This window comes from Heptranchias perlo, chromosome 6 (genome assembly GCF_035084215.1).
Source record: "Heptranchias perlo isolate sHepPer1 chromosome 6, sHepPer1.hap1, whole genome shotgun sequence".
NCBI lineage: Eukaryota > Metazoa > Chordata > Chondrichthyes > Hexanchiformes > Hexanchidae > Heptranchias > Heptranchias perlo.
The window spans coordinates 10,346,656-10,371,960 of record NC_090330.1 but is presented as its reverse complement, the minus strand read 5'-3'; the positions used below and the strand labels follow the sequence as shown (position 1 = coordinate 10,371,960).

At 43.1% G+C, this 25,305-nt stretch overlaps 1 protein-coding gene across 4 annotated transcripts in view; it reads right to left on the bottom strand.

The window, feature by feature from the left end:
- The window catches only part of asmtl (acetylserotonin O-methyltransferase-like), a 47,240-nt gene that overhangs the window by 17,238 nt on the left and 4,697 nt on the right, over window positions 1-25,305 (bottom strand). For all 4 annotated transcript variants that reach the window (XM_067985729.1, XM_067985730.1, XM_067985731.1 and 1 more), the window contains exons 3-7: window positions 17,416-17,547; window positions 12,269-12,316; window positions 9,509-9,573; window positions 7,536-7,600; window positions 1,050-1,158 (exon numbers count right to left, since the gene is read on the bottom strand). In XM_067985729.1, the coding sequence (XP_067841830.1) occupies window positions 1,050-1,158; window positions 7,536-7,600; window positions 9,509-9,573; window positions 12,269-12,316; window positions 17,416-17,547 (419 nt within the window). The remainder of the gene's footprint in view (window positions 1-1,049; window positions 1,159-7,535; window positions 7,601-9,508; window positions 9,574-12,268; window positions 12,317-17,415; window positions 17,548-25,305) is intronic.

The following is a 25,305-nucleotide window of genomic DNA, read 5'->3' as shown; positions in this document are numbered from 1 at the left end:
CTGAGAAGACGACATTAGGAGGGGTGACCAAAAGCTTGATCAGAAGTGGGTATTAAGGAGGTTCTTAAAAGAGAAGAGGGAGGTGGAGAAGCGGGCGTGTTTAAGGAGGACATTCCAGAGCAAGAGGCCTAAACTGCTGAAGTCATGGCCGCCAATGGTCCTCAAATGAATTACTCCATAGCATGACTTGTAAAACAACATGAGCCTGCATTAAACTCACAGGGTCTTTCTTAGGAATAGAAATATGCTCTTGCACTACTGGATTCGTGCACTGCATATTGAGAAAATAAAAATTAAATTTAGAAAAAAAATACAATTTTTCAGTGCTCATAAAATGGTAGCACTCTCGCCTCTGAGTCATAAGGTTGTGGGTTGAAGTCCCACTCCAAAAACTTGAGCACATAATCTAGGCTGACACTCCAGTGCAGCACTGAGTGAGTACTGCACTGTCCGAGGTGCCGTCTTTCAGATGGGACATGATACCGAGGATCTGCTCTCTCAGGCGGACGTAAAAGATCCCATGGCATTATTTCGAAGAAGAGCTGGAGAATTCTCTCCGGTGTCCTGGCCAATATTTATGCCTCAACCAACATCACTAAAACAGATGATCTGGTCATTTATCACATTGCTGTTTGTGGGATTTGCTGTGTGCAAATTGGCTGGCGCATTTCCTACATTACAACAGTGACTACCCTTCATTGTAAAGAGCAATGGGACGTCTTGAAAGGCGTGAGATAAATGCAACTTTTTCTTTCTTTTTACGTGTTATTTTGGACATGAAAATAGATACTGGAGTTTTGCTTGGCCATCTGAAGGAACTGGTGAAAAATTTCAGTTCTCTTTTCTAGGGAGTTTTATCTGTGGCCATTCACCTGAGAAACAGCAGCTGGGGTAGAATCTACAATACTGTTAACTAGAACAAAAGGCTCAATGGGACAAATGGCCTTTGTGAAATACATTTTCTTGTGTTCTAAAATAGAGGACTCATTGCAATATCATGCTCTAACATTGAATTTTATCTTTGGGTATAGGTTTGCATCTGCACGTACATTGGCTCACCGCTGTGTATGTACTCCCACAGAAGCTCCTCAGACAGGTCCGAAAACTTCACTTTAGTTTCTTCATAAAAACCAACAATGTTGGTCTCCAATTGGCCGCCTGGAACAATAATGTCGATTTACGTTACCACGTTCAATTTCCATATCTCTTACACTCGGGGTATGCAAATGTATTAACCACACATCTATCTCTGTCAAAATTAGGACAACGAGTTCAGCAAAAAATAGGCCGTGCTCTCAGCAATACGAGCACGAAAGATATTCAAATCAAATACAATTGTTGCACTATGCAAAGTATGAACTTTGAGATGAATAACGCCATTTCAGTCTATATTTTGAGACCTTCTTTTCTAGGGAGTTTTATCTGTGGCCATTCACCTGAGAAGCAGCAGCTGGGGTAGATTCTACAATACTGCTATTTCTTAAAGGTTGCATTTTCTGTAACAATTTGATACAATAAATATCATGCTAACTCATGAATAAGTTCAATGTGCATTACATACTGCTGGGGCTAGTATAACCAGAGCTTCTCCCCCCAAAAACGTGGGAAAATACGCAAATAGTACCCAATATTTTTGCATACCGTTCAGAGGGCAAAAATCCATTGACATAGGACAAACTTACTAGAAATAAAGATCAGTGAGGAGAATCAGCTACTAAACTCTACTCAACATTGCAATGAAACTTAAGCTGCTATTACTCTGCACAAGATTTGTGCTGGTGTATGGGTCTTGTGCGGTCAGCTACAGCAAAAAAGTAGACATGCTGGGATTCGGTGGGTCGCCAGTCTCAGACATTATTGTAGTGGTGGTGGTAGGAGGGACAAGGGTGGGGAAGAGCAGAAGAATACCTTCATATAACCTCCTTTCCTCACTTAATGTAACAACATAACAAATAGTAGCTCCCAGCTTGTGTCGGTGGCAGGTCTGTCAGTGAGCAGCTACACCAAGTCATTGGAGACGAGCACCATAATGGTCAATGTCGAATCAATTGATTTTCTTTTCCTCATCTGGTATTGGCTGGGAATCGAGCACAGTAATTTCTAAAGACCAAGTAGAAAGTAGTCCCAGATGTCTCGAGAGAGCCACTTGCAGATGGATTCATGCCCCTCTCACTCAACGGCACCCGGATTGCATTTTTGCTGTTTGTCAGACCCCAAAAAATCAGGTCTTGGGGAGGTGCTCCCAAGTTATATTTACTCTACCTGTATTATGGTAACTACCCCCACAATATAAGTACTCAAGCTAGTTTTCTTAAGTAAATTTTGACTAATTCTTACTTCTTTAACCACTGTAGCCCACGGAGGCTAATCTAAGCCTTTGCCAGATAAAAGGACTGATGACTCGGAATTTAATCCTTCACAGAACTAGATAACCTATTTGCCCCTTCAGAAAAACAAACACTATACAGAAAAACAGACAGCATGAGTAAACTTATGTTTGTTCGGCATCACATAGGAACAAGAGTAGGCCATGCAGCCCCTCAAGCCTGTTCTGCCATTCAATTAGATTATCTTAAGTCCATCTACCCGCCTTGGTTCCGTAACCCTTAAAACCCATGCCTAACAAAAATCTATCAATCTCATTGACCTAGCCTCATCAGCTTTTTGGGGAAAGAGTTCCAGATTTCCACTACCATTTGTGTGAAGTGCTTTCTGACATCACCCCCGAATGGCCTAGCTCTAATTTTAAGATTATACCCCCTTGTTGTGGACTCCCCCATCAGAGGAAATAGTTTCTCTCTATCTACCCTATCAAATCCTTTAATCATCTTAAATACCTCGATTAGATTACCCCTTAATCTTCTATACTGAAGGGACTACAAGCCTAGTCGATGCACCTTTCCTAATAATTTAACCCTTTTAGCCCCAGCATCATTCTGGTGAAACTGCGCTGCACCTCTTCCTAGGCCAACATATCCTTCCTGAGGTGCGGTGCCCAGAAGTGAATGCAGTACTCCAGCTTTGGTCTAACCAGATCTCTACAGTTGTAACATAACTTCCACCCCTTTGTATTCCAGCCCTCTTGAGATAAAGGCCAGCATTCCATTAGCCTTTTTAATTATTTTTTTTTTACCTGTCCACTAGCTTTTAGTGATTTCTTTACTTGGGTCCTTAGACATCTTCAAGCTTCTCGCCATTTAGAAAATACTCTGATCTATCTTTCTTGGGTCCAACGTGATCTCACGCTTTCCTCACAGAGAGGGAACGTTCTCCGATTGGCAGGATGAGACAAATGGTGTTCCCCAAGGATCTGTACTGGGGCATCAGCTTTTCATCATATAGATCAATGACTTGGATGAAGGAATGGAGAGTTTTATATCCAAGTCTGCAGATGACACAAAGTTAGGAGGACAGTAATTTGTGCAGATGGGAACAGGAAGTTACAAAGGGGCCTAGACAGATTAAGTCAATGGGCAAAACCATGGCAGATTGGAGTTCAACATGGGAAAGCATGATAACATCTATTGTGGATCCGATAAAGAAAAATCGGAATATTTTCTTAATGGTCAGAGATTAGGAGCTGTGGAGGAGCAAAGGGATTTAGGTGCCCATGTACAAAAATCACTAAGCACGAGTGTACAGGTGCAAAATAAGGCCATTCGGCCCCTCGAGCCTGCTCCACCATTTAGTGAGATCATGGCTGATCTGATTTTTACCTCAACTCCACTTTCCCGCCCTTTCCCCATATCCTTTGACTCCCTTGCTGATCAAAAATTTGTCTAACTCAGCCTTGAATGTATTCAATGACTCAGCCTCCACAGCTTTTTGGGGTAAAGAATTCCAAAGATTCACAACCCTCTGGGAGAAGAAATTCCTCATTTCCATCTTAAACGGGCGACCCCTTATTCTGAGACTATGCCCCCTAGTTTTAAATTCCCCCATGAGGGGTAACATCCTCTCAGCATCTACCCTATCGAGTCCCCTCAGAATCTTGAGTGTTTCAATAAGATCTCCTCTCATTCTTCTAAACTCCAATGAGTATAGATCCAACCTGTTCAATCTTTCCTCATAAGACAACACTTCCATACCCGGCATCAAACTAGTGAACCTTCTCTGAACTGCCTCCAATGCAAGTATGTCCTTCCTTAAATAAGGGCACCAGAACTGTATGCAGCATTCCAGATGTGGTCTCACCAGCACCCTACAGTTGTAGCATGACTTCCCTGCTTTTATATTCCATCCCCCCAGAAATAAAGGCCAATATTCCGTTTGCCTTCCGGATTACCTGCTACACCTGCATGTTGACTTTTGTGTTTCATGTACGAGGACACCCAGATCCCTCTGTATTGCAGCATTTTGTAGTATTTCTCCATTCAAATAATATTTTGCTTTTTTATTTTTCCTCCCAAAGTGGATGACTTTACATTTTCCCACATTATATTCCATCTGCCAAATTTTTGCCCATTCGTTTAACCTGTCAATATCCCTTTGCAGACACTTTGTGTCCTCCTCGCAACTTGTTTTTCCACCTATCTTTGTATCATCAGCAAATTTGGCCACAAGACACTCTGTTCCTTCATCCAAGTCATTGATATATATTGTAAATAGTTGAGGCCCCAACACCGAGCCCTGCGGCATCCCACTAGTTACACATTGCCATTTTGAAAATGACCCTTTTATCCCGACTCTTTGTTTTCTGTTAGTTAGCCAATCCTCTATCCATGCCAGTATATTACCCCTAACACCGTGAGCTCTTATCTTGTGCAGTAATCTTTTATGTGGCATCATATCGAATGCCTTTTGGAAATCCATAAATATACTGCATCCATTGGTTCCCCTTTAACCACCCTGCCTGTTACTTCCTCAAAGAACTCTAATAAATTTGTCAGACACGATTTCCCCTTCATAAACCATGTTGACTCTCCTTGATTGTATTATGAATTATGAGTCTCCAAATGTCCTGCTACTACTTCCTTAATAATGGATTCTAGCATTTTCCCAATGACAGATGTTAGACTAACTGGTCTATAGTTACCTGCATTCTGTCTCACTCCCTTCTTGCATTGGGGTGTTACGTTTGCGGTTTCCAATCCGCTGGGACCTTTCCAGAATCTAGTGAATTCTGGAAGATTACAACCAATACATCCACTATCTCTGTAGCCACTTCCTTTAAGACCCTCGGATGCAAGCCATCAGGTCCAGGGTACTTGTCAGCCTTTAGACCCATTAGCTTACCTAGTACTTTTTCTCTAGTGATAGTGATTGTTTTTAGTTCCTCCCTCCCCTTTGCCCCTTGATTTTCTCCTATTATTGGTAAATTACTAGTGTCTTCTACTGTGAAGACAGATGCAAAATATCTGTTCAATTCCTCTGCATTTCCTTGTTTTCCATTATTATTTCCCCAATCTCATCCTCTAAGGGACCAATGTTTACTTTAGCTACCCTCTTCCTTTTTACATACTTGTAGAAGCATTTACTATCAGTTTTTATACTTCTTGTTAGTTTACTCTCAATTTATTTTCTCCCTCTATTATTCTTTTAGTCATCCTTTGCTGGTTTTTAAAGTTTTCCCAATCTTCGGGCTTACCAGTAATCTTTGCCATGTTGTATGCTTTTTCTTTTAACCTGATACCATCCTTGACTTCCTTAGTTAGCCATGGTTGGTTCACCCTTTTTGTGGAGTCCTTCCTCCTCACAGGGATATATTTTTGTTGCGAGTCATAATATATCTTTTTAAATGTTTGCCACTGCTTATCCACCATCACACTATCTATTCTGTTTACCCAGTCCACTTTAGCCAATTCCTCCCTCATTCCTTTATAATTGCCTTTATTTAAGTTTAATACAATAGTTTCAGATCCAAGATCCTCGCTCTCAAACTGGATGTGAAATTCTATCATGTTATGATCACTGCTTCCCAAGGGATCCTTTACTTTGAGATCATTAATTAATCCTGTTTCGTTACCCATTACCAGATCCAAAATGGCCTGTTCCATGGTTGGTTCCCTGACGTATTGGTCTAAGAAAAGTCCCTAATACGCTCTACGAAGTCTTCCTCAGGGCTATTTTTGCCGATTTGATTTGTCCAATCTATGTGAAAGTTAAAATCGCCCATGATTATTGCATTACCTTTTTTACAAGCCCCCCTTATTTCCAGATTTATATTTTGCCCTACAGTGTAGCTACTGTTAGAGGACCTATATACTACTCCCACCAGTGATTTCTTTCCCTTGCTATTTCTTATCCGCACCCAAATTGATTTGACATCTTGATCTTCTGAGCCAAGATCATGTCTCACTATTATACCAATTTCATCCTTTATTAACAGAGCTACCCCACCACCTTCACCTTTTATCCTATCCTTCCGAAATGTTAAATAATCCTGAATATTTAGTTCCCAACCTTGGTCACCTTGCAACCACGTCTCTGTAATGGCCACAAGATCATACCCATTTGTTTCTATTTGTGCCGTCAATTCATCTATTTTATTACGAATGCTGCACGCATTCAGATAAAGAACCTTTAATTTTGTCTTTTTACCATTCTTCCTACCCCGGCCCCATTTGCTAGTGCACTCTTAAGTTTGTACGCTCTGTCCCTTCCTGACACACACTGTTTACCACTGCCCCCATCACTTTCCTGTACTACTTCCTTTTCTTTTCTCTTTATCAATCTAAACTTCGCCCCACCTGAGCCCTCCCTCCCTCTATTTAGTTTAAAGCCTTCTCTACTGCCCTAGATTTTCGGTTTGCCAGAGCACTCAAAATCAAAATCACTAATGGAATGTTGGCCCATACCTCGAGGGGGTTAGAATACAAAAGTGAGGAAGTGATGCTTCAGTTATAGGGAGCCTTGGTCAGACCCCATCTGGAGTACTGCATTCAGTTTTGAACACCGAATCTCAGGAAAGATATATTGGCCTTGGAAGGTGTATAGCATAGATTCATCAGAATGATAACAGGGCTAAAGGGTTAAATATGAGGAAAGGTGGCATTAAGTTGGCTTGTATTTCCTTAAGTTTAGAAGGTTGAGGTGTGATCAATCAAGGTATTCAAAATGATAAAGGGATTCGATAGGGTAGATACAGAGGAACAATTTTCTCTGGTGGGGGAATCCAGAACAAGGGAGCATAATCTTAAAATTAGAGCGAGGCCATTTTCGCTTCCCCAAAAGGCAGTGAATGCTGGGTCAATTGAAATTTTCAAGACTGAGATCGACAGATTTTTGTTAGTTAAGGCTATCAAGGATATGGAGTAAAGGTAGGTAAATGGAGTTGAGGTACAGATCAGCCATGATCTAACTGAATGATGGAACAGGCTCGAGGGGCTGAGTGGCCTACATAATCTAAAAGCTGATTTTATTCAAGTATATGGAATTATGTTTCTAATTTTCTTAAATTCACTAATTTAAACAAGTGCTAATTAAAGACATGAATGCAATGACAATTCACAGCTTGTAGTTGGAAATGCCATCGTCAAAGCATAATTTAAAAAAATCAACCAGGCAATTCCACCATAAACATATAAATACATCACCATTTTTGCAGCTGCACTGGACTACTGCAACCCCTGTGAAGACGCTATGTTCTTTATTGTTTAGCCTAAATAGGAAATATTTAACAAAAAAAAACAGCCTATTAGTACAAAATGTCAATAGTTTATACAACGTCAGAATGTATTGATTACAGCTTAAAAGTGATTACCTTGGTGCATTCTCTCTCCTCATCCCCTCTTCAGCCTTTGACACGGTCAACCACACCATCCCCCTCCAACACCTCTCCTCCATATTCCAGCTCACTGGGTTTGCCCTTGCTTGGTTTCTATTTGATTGCAGCCTGAGCATTTTCAGCAATGGCTTCTCTTCCCACCTCAGTACAGTGACCGTTACAGTCTCCTAAGGATCTATCCTTTATTCCCCCTCCTCTTCCTCATCTACATGCTGCCCCTAGGCAAAATTATCCACAGAAAGGGGGTCAGTTTCCATATGCATGCTGACAGCACCCAGCTTTGCCCCTCCACTACTGCCCTCAGCCCCTCCACTGCCTCTATTGTCAAGCTGCTTATCCAACCATCTAATCTTGGATGAGCTATAATTTACTTCAGTTACACACAGGGAAGACCAAAGTCATTGTCTACGGACCCCTCCAAACATACACTTCCCACCGATTCTATCCCCCGTCCTGGTCACTGTCTCAGGTTCGCCATCTTGGCGTCCTAGTCAACCGGAAGCTGAGTTCTCAATCCCACATCCTCCCCATCAAAAGGCGGCATACTTCCATTTCCCCTAACATTGCACACTCCACCCCTACCTCAGCCCGTCTGCCACTGAAACCCTCATCCATGCCTTTGTCAATTCCAAATACAACTATTCCAATGTTCTGCTGGCCAGTCTCCTATCCTCCACCCTCTGTATTACATGGAATTACATGGAATGTACAGTACAGAAACAGGCCATTCGGCCCAACAGGTCCATGTCCATGTTTATGCTCCACACGAGGCTCCTCCCTCCCTACTTCATCTAACACTATTAGCATATCCTTCTATTCCTTTCTCTCGCGTGTTTATTTAGCTTCCCCTTAATTTCATCTATGCTAGTCACCTCAACTACTCCTCGTGGTAGCGAATTCCATATTCTAACCAACCTTTGGGTAAAGAAGTTTCTCCTGAATTCCCTATTGGGTTTATTAGTGACTATCTTATATTTATGGCCCCTAGTTTTGGACTCCCCTACAAGTGTTTTTTACTTCTACCCTATCAAACACTTTCAGAATCTTACAGATCTCTATCAGGCACGGACTCGATGGGCAGAATAGCCACCTTCCGTACTGTAACCTTTCTATGATTCTAGGGCAATTAGGGATGGGCAATAAATGCTGGCCTTGCAAGTGACACCCACATCCCATGAAAGAATAAAAAAAGAGCTCACCCCTCAGTCTTCTCTTTTCTAAAGAATAGAGTTCCAGCCTGTTCAATAGATATAACCTCTCAGTTCTGGTGTCATCCTAGTAAATCTTTTTTGCACCTTCTCCAGTACCTTTATATCCTGAACTGTAAAGTTCAGCTCATCCAAAACTCTGCTGCCCATATCCTACATTGGCTCCCAGTCCCCCACTTCAAAAATTCTCATTGTTGTGTTTAAATCCTTTCATGGTCTTGCCCCTCATACCACCCACTCCCAGAACTTTCCTTTCCTCTAACTCTGATCTTTTGAGCATCCCGCCATTGGTGGCCATACCTTCAGCTGCCTAGGCCCTATGCTCTTGAATTCCCTTCCTAAATGCCAACTCCCCCGCACCTTTCCACCTCCCTCTCCTCCTTTAAGACCCTCCTCAACAATCCCTCTTTGACCCAGCTTTTCTTCACCCCTCCTCCCAACATCACCTCTGTCGGCTTGGGGTCAATTTTTGTCTGATTATGCCTCCCTGAAGCACCTTGGGATGTTTTTCTACATTGAAAACGTTAGATTAACTTGCATTTATGTGTCAGCCACAGGAGAAGTGGAAACAAACCTCGATAGCATATTGTATGCAGCTTGTTTGTCTACAGGCTTCTCGAGGATGTCGTCGTCAATAGACTGAAAATGGGGGGAAAAAAAAGATTAAAAACACATCTGATGAAGTGAAAGGTAATCTCGAAGTAAGATTTCATAGCTCTCAACCTTTCACAGCTATTGAGAGAAATATTTGTACCATGACTAAAGGAACTAAAACATTGGGTTGGGGAGGGAGGCGGGGGGAGGAAAAAAAGAGGGAGATCTGCCCAAACGCTATCCAATGACCCCTGCTGGAAAGTGCATGGGCATGTACATCAGGCAAGGACTGGATCACAGTCGGCTGTGATGCTCACCATGAGATCAAGTAGCTTGTTGACGCTCAAAAGAACAGCCATTAGGCCTGCTGGCACTTGTAGAAACTTAGTCGATCACAAGTCAGCACTCTCACGACAGAAGCAGAGAAAATGGGGAAAACTTCACTTTTGGATATCCAGCCCCTTAATTCACCTGATCAATACTAGAATATGAATGATCAATATTAGAATTAGCATTCTGAAGAATCAAGCTACTAGTTTTTAAAAATCATAGCACTACAGCAAAAATCATGGTTTGGAAAGTTGATGGCAAAACAATTCCTCCAAGTATAAAATGCTGTAGCTATGTATGCCAATTATATCTTTAGCTTTTAAAAAATATTCTTGGACCATAATTCACAATTAAATTGTTTTTTTAAAAAAGGAAACCTATATTGTACATAAATGTGGTAAAATCTTAAGTCAGAATTTACAGTCGTTCCCAAAACATAAGCGTGTACAGTGAAAAACACCATACACAACCTGCAAAAAGTTGTAGGACTTTAGAAATTTACAGCACAGGAAGCTATCCAAAATTAAACCGTCTGGCCTGCACTCACCCCATAGCCTTGTATCTTCCTCTGCTTCAAATATTTATCCAATTTTCCCTGAAAATGTTATACAGTCTAGGTGTTATCCTACAGAGGGGTTTGCTGACCTTTCAGTTCTGAAGAGGAGTCTACATCTGGAACATTTCTCTTTACAGATGCACACTGAACTGCTGTGTATTTTCAGCATTTCCAGTTTTTATTTCAGATTTCCAGCTTTGGGAGTATTTGTTTTCCTTTTTATTTGTACTTTTCTTAGTTTCAGTTCTGTCAAAATAACTAAACTGATGAACAGAAACTGATGAGATATACTTTGCAACATTTGCTGTAATTCCTTTCAGAAGATTAAACTTCCACTGTGATTGCAGATTACCACCCCATTTGTACTTTGTCTTTGAGCCGGTTAACTTTTCATTGCTACGTGTTTTCAAATACATTCCTTCCAAAAGACCAATAGTTCGCACTTTTGAGATTGGTCCCAACTTATTTCACATTTCCTTAAGAATGTAAATAACCACAAGTTAAAACGTCATCTAAAATCAAGTGAAACTACAGGGCATCAATTGAGCATTACAGGCTACATTAAAATAAATATGTTCCTTTGAGTCCCCAGTCTTTGCACTCCACCATAGAAGGGAGTTCTTTCACCCACCAGCACCTGTTCTCTGCAATTCTCTCGTTACTTCTTTTTGTGCCTTCAAAAGTTTCCTTGTGGCTCAATTTCAACTGTGCTTTCTGTCCCTTAAATTGCTCATTTTAAGTGCTCCAAGATGTTGTTCTGTTACATAAGAGTGCTATTTATGTGCAAGCAATTGTAAAACCATTGTCTATTTTCCAAACAGCTAGACATTAAAACAACAATGACAGTTCATCTCCCTCACACCTTTTGTCTTTCCTTTCAATCTCCATTCAATAATAAAGATACAATCAAAACAACCCCTGCATGAAGGTTAAGTTTTCTAGTCAACTCTTTTGTAGGCTGCAATAGCATTTCTGAACCAAAATAGCTAAAGTATTTTAAATCAGTCAGTATATTGGCTAACACTTTGCAATGATCTACAATAGAAATGAAAGGCCATTTCTTGTCAAACACATTCTAAAGAATGAAAAAGATCACCAACTGCTTAAAGAATTAACAACAGAAAAGTTCCATACTTTTAAAAATAAAAGCAGAAACAAAAATCAGGATGACATGCAGCCTGAAATTAAATGCACAATTCTGTAGTGGGAATTGATGTCACTGTACCACAGATTAAGCATAATTTCATGTTAATGCAGCCACCAAAACACCGCAGCAGATTGTTCTAGGGCAATAGTAGCATTAACTGAAGCTAGCCCCAGCAAAGGCACAAAAGGCCAAATGGCCTCCTCCCATGCTGAAATTTCTGATTCTAAAGGCTTTTGACATATACATTAAACTAGACTGAGTGCAGTACATCCTTTCAAGCATTCTGTTTAGCCCTCAGATCTATGGTTCTCAACTTGCAGCATGCACTGAAATAAAGTGGGAGACACCAAAGTAACGCAGCCAAGCTGTAAGTTCAAAGAGAGCCCCACTCAAAGCTCGCTGTGTGTTTCTGTTCCACAACGGTGAAAGTACAAAGACAGAAGATTTGAAAGGGAAGGAAATCAAATCAATTCTTGATCTTCACCTCCCCTCCCCACGATAACTAATCAGATTACAAGTAGGAAGGAAGACAGAAACCATTTCTATTTTTGTAACAATTAAAACATGAATTATAAATATTTAAAGCTATTTCTTTTTCTACATTGTTGCTGGGCAGACATGCATTAACTTTAAAATTCGATGGTAGAAGAACTCAAAGGGATACATCATGAGCTTTTCTGCAGGTTCCACATTCTACTTTAGCTTACCACAATAGTATCTGCTCCAATGACAATATCTGGAGTCTTCAGGTGTTTCTGTTGGAAGAAAATGTATATTCTCATATTGCCATTCTTCCATGTAAAACAAGAAAAGAAACTAAGGATAAAGTGCACTCCCAGATTTTGTAAGTAAATATTTTTGGGCAAAAACTATATCAGTTTTTCCTTGCGATGTTTAATATTTGAATGCAACAAGTGGTGTTGAATAAAGAATTCATTCTGTAGGTTATTTGAGGGAGAGACATTGGGCTCGATTTTACCGTCGGGTTTCCTGTGGGTTTCCAGCGGGGGGGGCCCCGAAAATCCCGATATCCAGTCACGTGACCGGATCGCGCCACGATCCCGCCCACTTCCGGGTTCCCCGATGACGTGCAGGGGTGCGTGCGTGGCCCCCGCTGGTGGGAATCCCGCAGGCAATTAAAGCCAGCGGGATGCCACTTGAGGTTATTTATTTTGCTTGTTCAGGTCATTAACTGACCTGATTAAGGGACTGTGTGTGATTTTGGGGAAACATGGGACTGTTTCACACACTGGGGGAAACAGTCCTAGTTGAACTGGACGTGTTGCAGCCGTCAGCCTGTGGCAGCTGCAAAGGTCCATTTGACAGAGGGGGGGGGGGGGGGGGGGGGGGGTGGGGAAGACCCTCACCCATTGCAGGAGGCCGCTCTGTCACTTGGGACAAAGCGTGGCCTCCACCACCCCCCTCCGGACGGTCAAAGTGACCAACCTGCACACTCACCCCGGGGTCCGGAGACATGTGCCTACCTTGCGGACCCCCTCAGATGTACATATTGCGGATGGGGGCCGTCGTAGCTGCAGTCATGACCCCCTCGGAGGGCGAACAACATCACCAGCCTCGCCATCCACGCCGTCCACCTCTGACACGTGGAGCTCCACAACAGAGTGCTGTGACACATCCACCTGTACAGCAGGAGGGAGGGCTACCGCAGAGAGAGACGCGTCGCAGAGGGCACTACCCTCGCCACAGGGTCCACAGACCGAGGCGCAGCTCCCCGGACCTCTCCGAGCAGCAGTGCACACGGAGGCGCAGATTCACTCGACATGTAGTCGTGGACATCTGCAGGCTCTTTCATGCCGAGCTGCTCCTGGCTGGCCCCAGCACCATCTGCTTACCTGTCGCTGCCAAAGTCACCACTGCCCTCCACAACTTCTCCACCGCATCCTTCCAGGGTGCAGCCAGGTACACCGCCGATGTGTCTCATTCGTCTGCGCGGAAGAGCCCTGCAAATACACCTGCACCTACTCTGCAGTAACACAATGGGTGGCATCAGTGGTGGGTCCTCATAGTGATACCCAGGAGCGGGCATTATTGCACACAACAGACAGGATTTGCGGAGACATGGCAGTAGTGGTGCCAATATAATATGTAATGTGCGTTGGTCAGAAATTCAATATAAGTAACAACCATGACAAACCCTCAAACACCCTTGTGCATCCCCTTCATGCTCACGACACGTTTGCCTTACGCTGCCTACTGCACATATGGGATGCATGCCCTGTGGCTGCAGCACAGGTAGTGGCAGGTTGAGTGAGGCTGGCCGTGAAAGAGATGCACAAGAGGGTGAGTATGAGATAGAGCCATGAGATTGTATGAGGATTGGGTTGAGTGGTAGTGGCGGGATGAGTACTGGCGAGGTGAGTCGGTGCAGGTAAGATGAGGATGGGGTTTGAGTGGGTATGAGGGGTGATGTGACAGAGTAGTGTTGGCGGTGCCGAAGGAGATGTGGGGTGGGGGCGGTGTTGTGGCAGACGGAGTGTAGGGGAAAGAGTAAGTGTTCTCACTGTGGCTGACCTACTGCGGTCATTGGAGCGCCTCCTGCACTGTATGCAGGTGGGCGATATGTTGGTGGTGCAGGTGACCCCCTCTGCCACCTCGAGCCAGGCCTTCTTGGTGGCAGAGGCAGGCCGCTTCCTCCCGCCCGCCGGGGGGAAGATCTCTGTCCTCCCCCTCCTCCTCACCCCATCTGATGATACCTGGGGTGAGGCATCATTAAACTGGGAGCAGCCTTCCCCCTGGGCTGCTCCATGCTGTAATTTGTTCCATTGGTTGCAGCATCTGTCAGTGGAGGACTGCCCCTTTAACTAGAGAGCCTCCAGCTGACAGATCGTACTGCGCATGCGCAGCCCGCCCGACGCACAGACCAGCAGCGCGGACCCCGGAGGAGCAGGTAAATGATTCCAATTAGTGGATTGCCTGCTACGATCGCGCGGGCAACCCACTAATTTCACCGGGCGCGGAGGCCACGCACCCGAAACCCAACCCGCCGGAAACCCGCAGGCCTGCTAAAATCAGGCCCATTATACTTTGGGGTTCACCTTTGCATTTTACCTCTTCATTAATACTCAAAGTGATAGATTTCTGAGATTTTATTTAACCCACTGCTAAGAATTAGATACACAGTAATACATACATAACACCTCAACGCAAAGAAACATCTCAAACTGCTTTGCACAATTATTTCCTTCTGAAGGGCAAAATACTTTTCAAGTGACCACAAGTTAAGAGTGCCCAATAATAAATTCACACAGAATTCACATAGTTAATAGTGAGGGGAAGAGACATTCATCCGATCTAGGCTGAATTTGAAGTCATGCCTCGTAGGGGAAAGGGCAGTGTGCTAATACACTGCAGGATAGACCCATTTAGAGTATTGCGCTCAGTTCTGGCACCGTATCCAACAAAGAATATATTGGTCGAAGAGGGGTGGAGTGTAGATTCACCAGAATGACATCGGGGCTAAAAGCATAGTGACAGGTTGCATGGACTAGACTGGTATTCCCTCAAGTATAGAAGAATATGGGGTGATCCAATTGAGGTGTTTAAGATGTTTAAAAGAGTTGATAGGGTAGATAGAAACTATTTCCTCTGGTGGGAGAGTCAAGAACAAGGGGGCATAACCTTAAAATTAGAGCTAGGCCATTCAGGGGTGATGTTGGAAAACGACTTCTTCACACAAAAGGGTGGTGGAAATCTGGAACTATCGCGCCCCAAAACCTGTTCAGGCTGGGGGTCAAATGAAAATTTCAAAACTGAGATTGATAGATTTTTGTTAGGCAAAGGGTATTAAGGGTTATGGAAGCAAGGCTGTTAGATGGAGTTAAGATACAGATCAGCCATGATCTAATTGAATGGCGGAACAGGCTCGAGGGGTTGCATGGCCTACTCCTGGCTCCTATGTACCCAATTGCTGACACTGAAATTGAGAAGAGTGCAGTGGAAGATGAAATACACTCCAAAGTTAAAAAGTAATTCACTAAGCAGTATGTGAAGCTGTTCAGCTCTCAAAGATCCCTAGCACCAAATAGTAGTATAGCTTCTTCTTTTAAGTGGGCAATAAAGAAATAGCACCTGCTTTCAATGACAAATCAATGTTTTTTTTAAATATAAAATCACCTTGCAGCACTTCAAAAGGAACACTCCAGACACAGGGCTCACAAATGGACAGACCCTTCAGCAGTCAGCTGACAAGTTCACCAGTAACTATTTCAAAAATAATAGGTGCTAATCGGTATTCCGGACATGGAGTAGGATTTCGGATCTCGGATCTTTATCCATTTCTTTATGAAATGTGACAGCAGTTCACACGTTACTACAACACGGCAAATGTACTGACTTACAGGAAATGAAAATATTGCATGCCTTACTGATGCTGTACAGGTCTCAAAATATATCGTTTGACATAACTTTTTTTTTCCTTCCCCAACTCTAATTCTCAGTATTTATATTATATTCTTTTGCTCTACCTCGCTGACAGTTGAGTTTTTAAGTACTTCATTTATTCTTCTGTCCTCCCTTCCTTAAATCTTCCTTATTTTTCCTCAGTTGTTCACACGACTATATAAAAAAAATTCTCCCTTTTACAGGGTTGATTGGTAGTTTTTCGCTGAAGATGTTCATGACATAGTTATGAATCTCGAGGTATTTTCTCACAATTCTTCAACAAACACTACCTTGAACAGGTGCTAAATCTTCACGTTGACTGACTTCGATTACAATGTCCACAGTCACAAGGTACCTCTTAAATTTTCCCTCTGAACCCAGCACAAATATCATTCCCACTGCTCACAACTTGCATTTATTTGTAATTTTTCCAGCTTGGTTGTCATGGTAGTCAAGATTTTGAAGTCCTGTTGGAACTAAAACTTCCACGAAGTTTAGCAAAATATCTTTACAGAAGTGAGCATTTTTATGCGTTATAAATGCTACAATTAGCTGAGTGAGACAGGAAAGTGGCAGCCGAAAGCAGTGTTAAAAAAATGTTTGGGTGATTTAATTGGTTCGTCTTGTGGCGGTTGTTGGTTCCAGATTCCTGGATTTGAAAAAAGAATTGAGCAATTTTATGGGATAGCTTTGTGGTGCTTGCTCGTTGCTGATGGTTGCTTTCTTATCTGTCTATAGTTGTGCAACTCAGCATGGTTATGTTAACAGATAGTGATTATTTTAAACCACTGACAGATGTCTCAGGTTATGGACATATTTGAAGTGTCACGTACACTATGCATGGCCTAATTATATAGATAGGAACAATCTTTTAAAAATACGTCACAAGGTGAATGTCAGCTCTTTATCCAAGAGTATTCCTACATTCTGGCACCGAAAGGAAATCTGAATATTTCTCTCATTTAGTTGAGCATTTTTTAGTCTGCTTGTATTTTTAAAATATTACTTATTATTCCCAGTGTGTTTTACAACTTTTTATACATTTTATTCTCCAGCACTGTTCAGGTATATAGCTTATATCTTGCCACTTTTCTATTTTTAAGATGGTTATCACATCGTTTGTTATTTTAAATTTCAGCATTATTTTTCTTCTGGAATGACTCTTGTAAAGCCGGCCATTTCGATCACACTCATGCTCTGACCTGGTACATCATCACCAGAGGCCCAGATCCTGAAATTACACTATGAGATACTAAATCTAATTGTCTTTATCTGAAATTTCTCTCTCTGTTATTTCAGTAGAGGTATTAAACCATTTATTTTCCCATTGAAAAATTTCAGGGCGCCATTGCAAAACATTTTCCACACGATAATTATATTGGTACTTCTAGGTATTAGAAGCAGGAAATTGCAGGACTTTTGATACATAATTTGATCAGCTTGATTTACATACCAAGTGCATTCTTCTCGCTACCTCGAGGGCTTTTTCCTTTGCAGTCTCTTTTGCGTAATCGTATGGCATTTTAAAAAAGGACTTGTCAAGAGTCTCCTTAAACCACGAAGGCACCACTTCAAACCTAAGACCCTGCAAGAAGAAGAAAAAAAATCAAGTTAGAAAATTCTGGAAAAAATAAACTTAACAGAATGATACCAGGGCTAAAGAGGTTAAATTATGAGGACCGGTTGCTAAGACTAAGCTTGTATTCCCTTGAATGAATTTGCCTTTGTTACCTCTGAACTTGACTATTCCAATGCACTCCTGGCCGGCCTCCCATTTTGCACCTTCCATGAACTTGAGCTCATCCAAAACTCTGCTGCCTCTATCCTAACTCGCACCAAGTCCCGTTCTCCCATCAGCCCTTTGCTCGCTGAACTACATTGGCACTCGGTCCGGGAACGCCTCGATTTTAAAATTCTCATCCTTGTTTTCAAATCGCCCCATGGCATCGCCCTTCCCTATCTCTAACCTCCTCCAGCCCTACAACCCTCCGAGATCTCTGCGCTCCTCCAGTTCTTGCCTCTTGAGCATCCCCAAATTTAATCGCTCCACCACTGGTGGCCATGCCCTCAGCTGCCTAGGCCCTAAGCTCTGGAATTCCCTCCCTAATCCTCTCCACAGCTCTATTTCTCTCTCTTCCTCTAAGACGCTCTTTAAAACCTACCTCTTTGACCAACCTTTTGGTCACCCGTCCTAATATTTCCTTATATGGCTCGGTGTCAAATTTTGTTTGGTAATGCCCCTATGAAGCACCCTGGGACGTTTTGCTACATTAAAGGCGCTATATAAATGCAAGCTGTTATTGTTGAATATAGAAGGTTAAGGAGTGATCAAATTGAGGTTTTAAGATGATTAAAGGATTTAATAGGGTAGATCGAGAGAAACTATTTCCTCTGGTGGGGGAGTCCAGATCAAGGGAGCGTAATCTTAAAATTAGAGCTCGGCCAATTAGGGGTGATGTCAGGAAGCACTTCTTCACACTAAGGGTAGTAGAAATCTGGAACTGTCTCCCCCAAAAACCTGTTGAGGCTGGGGGACAACTGAAAATTTCAAAATTGAGATTAATAGATTTTTGTTAGGTCAGGGTATCAAGGGATATGGAACCAAGCCATGTAGATGGAGTTAAGATACAGACTGGCGATGATCTAATTGATTGGCAAAACAGGCTCAAGGGGCTGAATGGCCTACTCCTGCTCTTATGTTCCTAATTTCTATTAACCTATGAATAACAAACACATTTACTGCAGACACTGTTGGGCTGCAGAGACTCTTGCTGAAGCTACTTGGTTTTAACACTAAAGCTATCTAAGATCAATAGTGTTGTGTCCTAGAAATAACACTGTCAATCTTTTTGGTTGACTGAAAAGCTACGCTATGATACAACTGGCAAATTGACGTAAAGTTGTTCTCAACTCCAAAGCTGTCAGTCGTGGCCCAGTTGGTAGCACTGTCGTCTCTTGAGTCAGGAGGTTGGGCACAATTATCTAGGCTGAAACTTCAGGGCAGTACAGAGGGAGTGCAGCATTCTCGGAGGTGCCGTCTTTCAGATGAGACGTTAAACCGAAGCCCGTCTGCCCTCTCAGGTGGACGTAAAAGATCCCATGGCACTTTTCCAAGAGGAGCAGGGAAAGTTCTCCCCAGTGTCCTGGTCAATATTTATTCCTCAACCAACATCACTAAAACAGATTATCTGGTTATTATCTCATTGTTGTCTGTGGGACCTTGCTGTGCGCAAATTGGCTGCCGCATTTCATACATTGCGGCAGTGAATACACTTCAAAAGTACTTAATTGGCTGTAAAGTGCTTTGGGAGGTCCTGAGGTCATGCAAGTCTTTCTTTCTTTCAAAACAGACAGTGGGAGCAGGAGAAAGCATATAGAGATTTTAATTAGAAAAAAAAGGGGAGAAAAAACATTAGAACAAGTTGAATAGAGTACTTCCGAAAAGAGTCAAATTTAAGTTAAAGTACAAAAACAGGGCAGAGAGGAGGAAAAAAATTATTTTGATTTTTATGAAAAAGTTTGCTTTGGATGCTAAATTTAGTGGTTTAATGTTGAAATTACATTAATAAAGTTACAGTCTACAGTAATTTTTTTTAATATTATTTGTTTGTTGGATGTGGGCGATGCCGGCAAGGCCACATTTATTGCCTCTTGCCAGTAGTCTTGAAAGTGGTAACGGTGGGCCTCATTCCAGCACTGAAGTCCTTGCAGTGATGGTGCTCCCATGAGGCAGGGAATTCGAGGATTTTCATAGAATCATACAACACAGAAGGCGGCCATTCGGCCCATCGTGCCTGTGTCGGCTCTTTGAAAAAGCTATCCAATTAGTCCCATTCCCCTGCTCTTTCCCCATAAAAACATTTCTCCTCAACTCCCCTCTGGTTCTTTTGCCAATTACCATAAATCTGTGTCCTCTGGTTACCGACCCTCCTGCCAGTGGAAACAATTTCGCCCTATGCACTTTATCAAAACCCCTCAAAATTTTGAACACCTCTATTAAATCTCCCCTTAACCTTTTCTGCTCTAGAGACCCAGCAATGATGAAGTAAAACAGCAAAGTGCTATAAAAAATTTGAAATGTCAGATAATTTGAAGTAAGTTTAAATTAAGAGATTTGAAATTTGAGCAGGTCAATTACTTTGTTTTTTTCTGATGTCACTGCGTGCAAGTATAAAATTAGCCAGCCCAGGGAAAAAGGAGGCAGATTCTATCGAAAGATTTTGCCTGAAACATTAACTTTTTAAAAAAAACTTCCCACATGCTGCCTAGCTGTCTGTGTATTTCTGACATTTTCTGTTTTTTTTAAGGAGTTTCATAGAATCTGCCAATAGTCCAAGGGTTAAACATTTGTGTACAGATTAATACAGAATCAGATGTGAAATATTCTTGGCCATTTTAACAATCTGCTCCATGTAGTGCTGCGGTATGGGATTACTGTCCTGAGAAATCACAACCAGTAACCCGTTAAGATTAAAGCAAAATATTGCAGATGCTGAAAATCTGAAATAAAAACTGAAAATGCTGGAAAACACTCAGCAGGTCAGGCAGCATCTGCGGAGAGAGAAACAGAGTTCATGCTTCAGGTCGATGACCTTTCATCAGAAATGGAAAAAGTTAGAGACTTAACAGTTTATAATCAAGCACAGAGCCAGGGAAAAGGGGCAGGAGGCAGGGAAAGAACTAAAGGGAAAGGTGCAGGGCAGGAGTGATTAAGTAACAAAGGGGAGCGATGGTACAAGGCAAAAGAGGGTGGTAATGGGACAAGTAAAGAAACAAAAGATGGGTAAGGAGGTGTAAATGGTAACAGCAGCACTATTACTAGCAACCTGCTAAGATTGTTGCATTCCCTGGTGGTATAAAGATGGCACTCCTGTTTTTTTTTAAATTACAAAGAACATTAATAGGGAAGCCATGATGTGGAGATGCCGGTGATGGACTGGGGTGGACAAATGTAAGGAATCTTACAACACCGGGTTATAGTCCAACAGTTTTATTTGAAAATCACAAGCTTTCGGAGGCTTTCTCCTTCGTCAGGTGAGTGTGGGATTCCATGGAAGGAGAAAGCCTCTGAAAGCTTGTGATTTTCAAATAAAACTGTTGGACTATAACCTGGTGTTGTAAGATTCCTTACATTAATAGGGAAGGGAAAGGGAGAAGTAGAGGTAACTCAGTGTAAGGCACTCGTCATCTGGCTTAAAAAAAATGTATCAGCAACCTGTTGCACAGCTGCCACAACCTGAAGAGCTGCTCGGATAACCGGAGGAACCTGCCGCTAATCAGCTGCATACAAAGCATTAAGTTCTCATTGTCCCCTTCAGGATTTGGAAGGATCCCAGTTTGTGCTACAACGAGGAAAGCTTCAACCATCAGTTAAACTATGATTCCCCCCACGCCCCGCCCAATGCACTAGTGGAGAATAGTTTATACCAAAATTGCTACATCTCTCCTTTTTCTCCACCCCTCCCAAAACAAAACACAGCAGGTCTAATCGTGTTAATACTCACTCACTCTATGGGTACAGGCCATAAATTTGTGGAAATTTTCCATCATTGGTCACTGTACTTCAGTCACCCACAAATCTTGACTATTGTTCAGATAACACTATTCCAGTGAGCCTTTCAGAAACAATTCTAATCAAGTACTGCTAAAACTTAAGCATCCCCACCCCCAAGGTTATTCCCCCTCTCCTGAAGGCATTAATTTATCCTGGGATTATGGTTCCACAGATTCTAGAAACTCTCCAGTACACTGCCCAGGTGGCCAATCTTAATGGATGAGCCTAGACTGTCTTATAAAGAAAGAACATGCATTTATATAGCGGCTTTCACAACCTCAGGAGGTTCCAAAGTGCTTCACAGCCAATTAAGTATTTTTGAAGTGTAATCGTTGTTGTAACATGGCAGCTAATTTGTGTACAGTAAGGTCTTAAAAATAGCAATCGAATAAATGACCGGATCATCTGTTCTTAAGTGTTAGTCGAGGGTTAAATGTTGGCCAGGACACCGGGAGCCCTCCCGTGCTCTTCTTCGAATAGTGCCACGGGATATTTTACGTCCATCTGAGAGGGCAGACGGGGCTTCGGTTTAACGCCTCGTCTAAAAGACGGCACGTTGGACAGTGACCTTCTGACTCAGAGGAGAGTGTTACCTCTGAGCCAAGGCTGCCACCTTATATTCTGCCAACACTAAACGTCAAGGCTCACAAATTTGGTCGCAAATTAACAGCCATTTGGAAATGTTACCACAGAGTGAACAGTGCTCATAGAATTGCACCTCAGCAAGAGGTTAAAAATCTGGACTTTCTGATTGTGTTACTTTATCAGAAGTGATAATCTATTTATTTTAAATGGGTTCCTGCTGGTGTAAAACTGATCAGAAAATCTAGGGCACATTTTTCAGGAAGGAGGGGGGAGAAGGAAGAAAGTTGGCAAGAAATGTTAAAAATATACATGCATGTACAACTGCAGAAGGGGTTAAATTCAAAATGACTTCACTGAATACAAGTTTTACTAGGTGGGATATTTAACTTGGCAAGAACAGTTAAAAGCAAATATATACAGCTATTACATAATTTGTTCAAACTATCCTTAGAGAATGTAATGAAATAGGTTATATTTCAAACAGTGACCAAATGCAACATACACTACAGAAAATGTGCTCATCATTTTCTATTTCTATTCAGCTAAATGAGATGAAATACAAAGGCTTTGTCCTTCAGTAACTGTTCACTCCCCCTGAAAGCCTAAGTCTGTGCAAGACTTGAATGTTGCCCTGATTTCTAGCACCCTTGGACAAGATACAAGGAAAAATTTGTTACCTGATTGCAATCTCACCTCCAGCCTCCAATTTCTCCATCACAACCTCACTGGGCTCCATTTTAACACTTCTCAAACTTTTCTCGATTTTCCTCCCAAGGTCCCAAATATACCATCTTACCCATTCTTCTTCCTCTATTCAAATTAAGATTCATCAAATCATCTTTTACTCTAACTCACTTTTTCCTAAGGCCACCAAACATTGCAGAACTGCTTAACCCCCTCAATCTGTTCTTCCTTCTATTATTTGCAGGCTTTTAAAAACTCACAGTTGGAATCAATTAATAATGACTACATCCATTTCCTATTCTTGAATGTTGACAACCATCACTATGACTGTACACTTGAATGAGTATCTTTTGTAATACAGAAGCTAAATGACCTCAGAGACAATGCATTTCATAAAAATGTTCTGCAGGCTTGTCCCATTAGCCAACTTTCACCAATTTTTAAAAAGCAGACTGCACAAATTAGAGGCATGCACCAAGAGAACTAATGTAACAACATACATCACTTAAGATTCCTGTTGATTTAGATGAACACTAAGGACTCAATTTTTGGACGTCCGAGACGGCGGGTTTGTGGCGGGGGGGGGGGGGGGCTCTAAAAATTGGAGATTCCCGGGGTGGGTCTGGAGCCCGGCTCCAACCTGCCCACTTCCGGGTTCCCCAGTGGATGCGCGCGCAGCCCCCACATGCAGGACTCCCGACGGCAATTAAAGCCAGCGGGATCCCACTTAAACCAATTAATGTGATCGTTCAGGTCGTTAGCAGACCTGATTTGTAGGATATTTTAGGAAGGGTGGGATTTTCATCTAAACTGAGTGTGTTTCCCCTACTGAGGGAAACACTCCCAGTTGAAATGGACGTGTTGCAGCCACCAGCCTGTGGCAGCTGCAAAGGTCCATTTGACAGGTGGGGGTGGGGGGGACCCTCACTCATTGCAGGAGGCCACTCTGTCACTTTGGACAAAGTTTGGCCTCCACCACCCTCCTCCTAATAATAAAGTTCACAAACTTGCAACCTCAACCCCAGTGTGCAAACACATTTACCTACCTTGAGGACCCCCTCAAACGTACATCTCCCGGATGGGGGCTGCCACAGCTGCAGTCATGACCTCCTCGAAGGACGAAAAGCATCACCAGCCTCGCCGTCCACCTCTGACATGTGGAGCTCCACAACACAGTGCTGTGACACATCCACCTGCACAGCAGGAGGGAGGGCAACCGCAGAGAGAGATGTGTCGCAGAAGGCACTACCCTCGCCACAGGGTCTACAGACCGAGGCTCAGCTTCCTAGACCTCCCTGAGCAGCAGTGCACACGGAGGCTCAGCGTCACTCGACATGTAGTCGTGGACATCAGCAGCCACCTTGATGCCGAGCTGCTCCCCGGCTGGCCCGTGCACCATCTTCTTACCTGTCACTGTCAAAGTCACCACTGCCCTCAACAACTTCTCCTCCGCATCCCTTCAGTGTGCCACCGGGGACATCGCCGACGTCTCTCAGTCGTCTGCACAAAAGAGCCCTGCAAATACACCTACACCCACTCCGCAGTGACACAATGGGAGGCATCAGGTGTGGGTCTTCATGGTGATCCTCAGGAAAGGGCATTATTGCACAAACCAGACAAGATTTTCAAAGATGTGGCAGTAGTGGTGTTAACAATTTTTTATGATTTTTTGCAAAACAAACGAAAATAAATCAAAAACATGACATTTTGTCTTACACCTTTGTGCATCCCCTTTGTGCTCACAAAACCTTCGCCTTACATTTACGGGAACCCCTACGTGGTGCTACCCCTGTGGCTTCAGAGGTAGTGGCAGGTTGCTCTTGTCCATGCCCTGACCGATGAAATGCTTTGCATGGATGCCCTCTGGATTTCGGTGCCCGTGAGGGCCCCTCCAAAGACTGCTCCACCTGCACCTGTGCAGGGGCAGACTCGGCCACCTGGAGAGGGGGCAGCATTGCGGGTACTGGTTGAGAGGGGGCAGCATTGCGGGTACTGGTTGAGAGGGTGTCAACTGGAGAGACGTGGGAGCGCTTTGAGTGGCGTCCCCACTTCCATGTCCCCTTTCACCATCATCCCCCTCCTGGCCCAGGCCCACATCACTCCTTCCACCCTGCTGGACGACAGTTTGGAGGACTTGTGTGAAGCCTTGGAAGGCCAGTTGTAATGTATCTGTCAGCCTGTTTAAGGCGGCAGAATGTTGCTCACTCTGAATCCGAACGGCCATTGTCAGGGCCTGAACGGACTCATTGTTGAGCTGTGCTTGACACTCGATGGAGGCTAGCCTTTCCTCCATCGCAGACATTCCCGCACCTACCTGCGACACGATCTCAGAGATGCCTTCACGTCCCTGTCACAGTATTCCACTTATGCAGGAGTTGGACTCCTCCATCCTCTGCGCGATTGTGGAGAGTGCGCGTAGCAACTGTTCCAGTACCTTAGCAATGTGCTGCTGCCCCTCGAACTCTCCTTTTCACGGCTGGCCCCCAGGGTTCAGCATCTGGGTCCAGCTGAGCAGAGCCT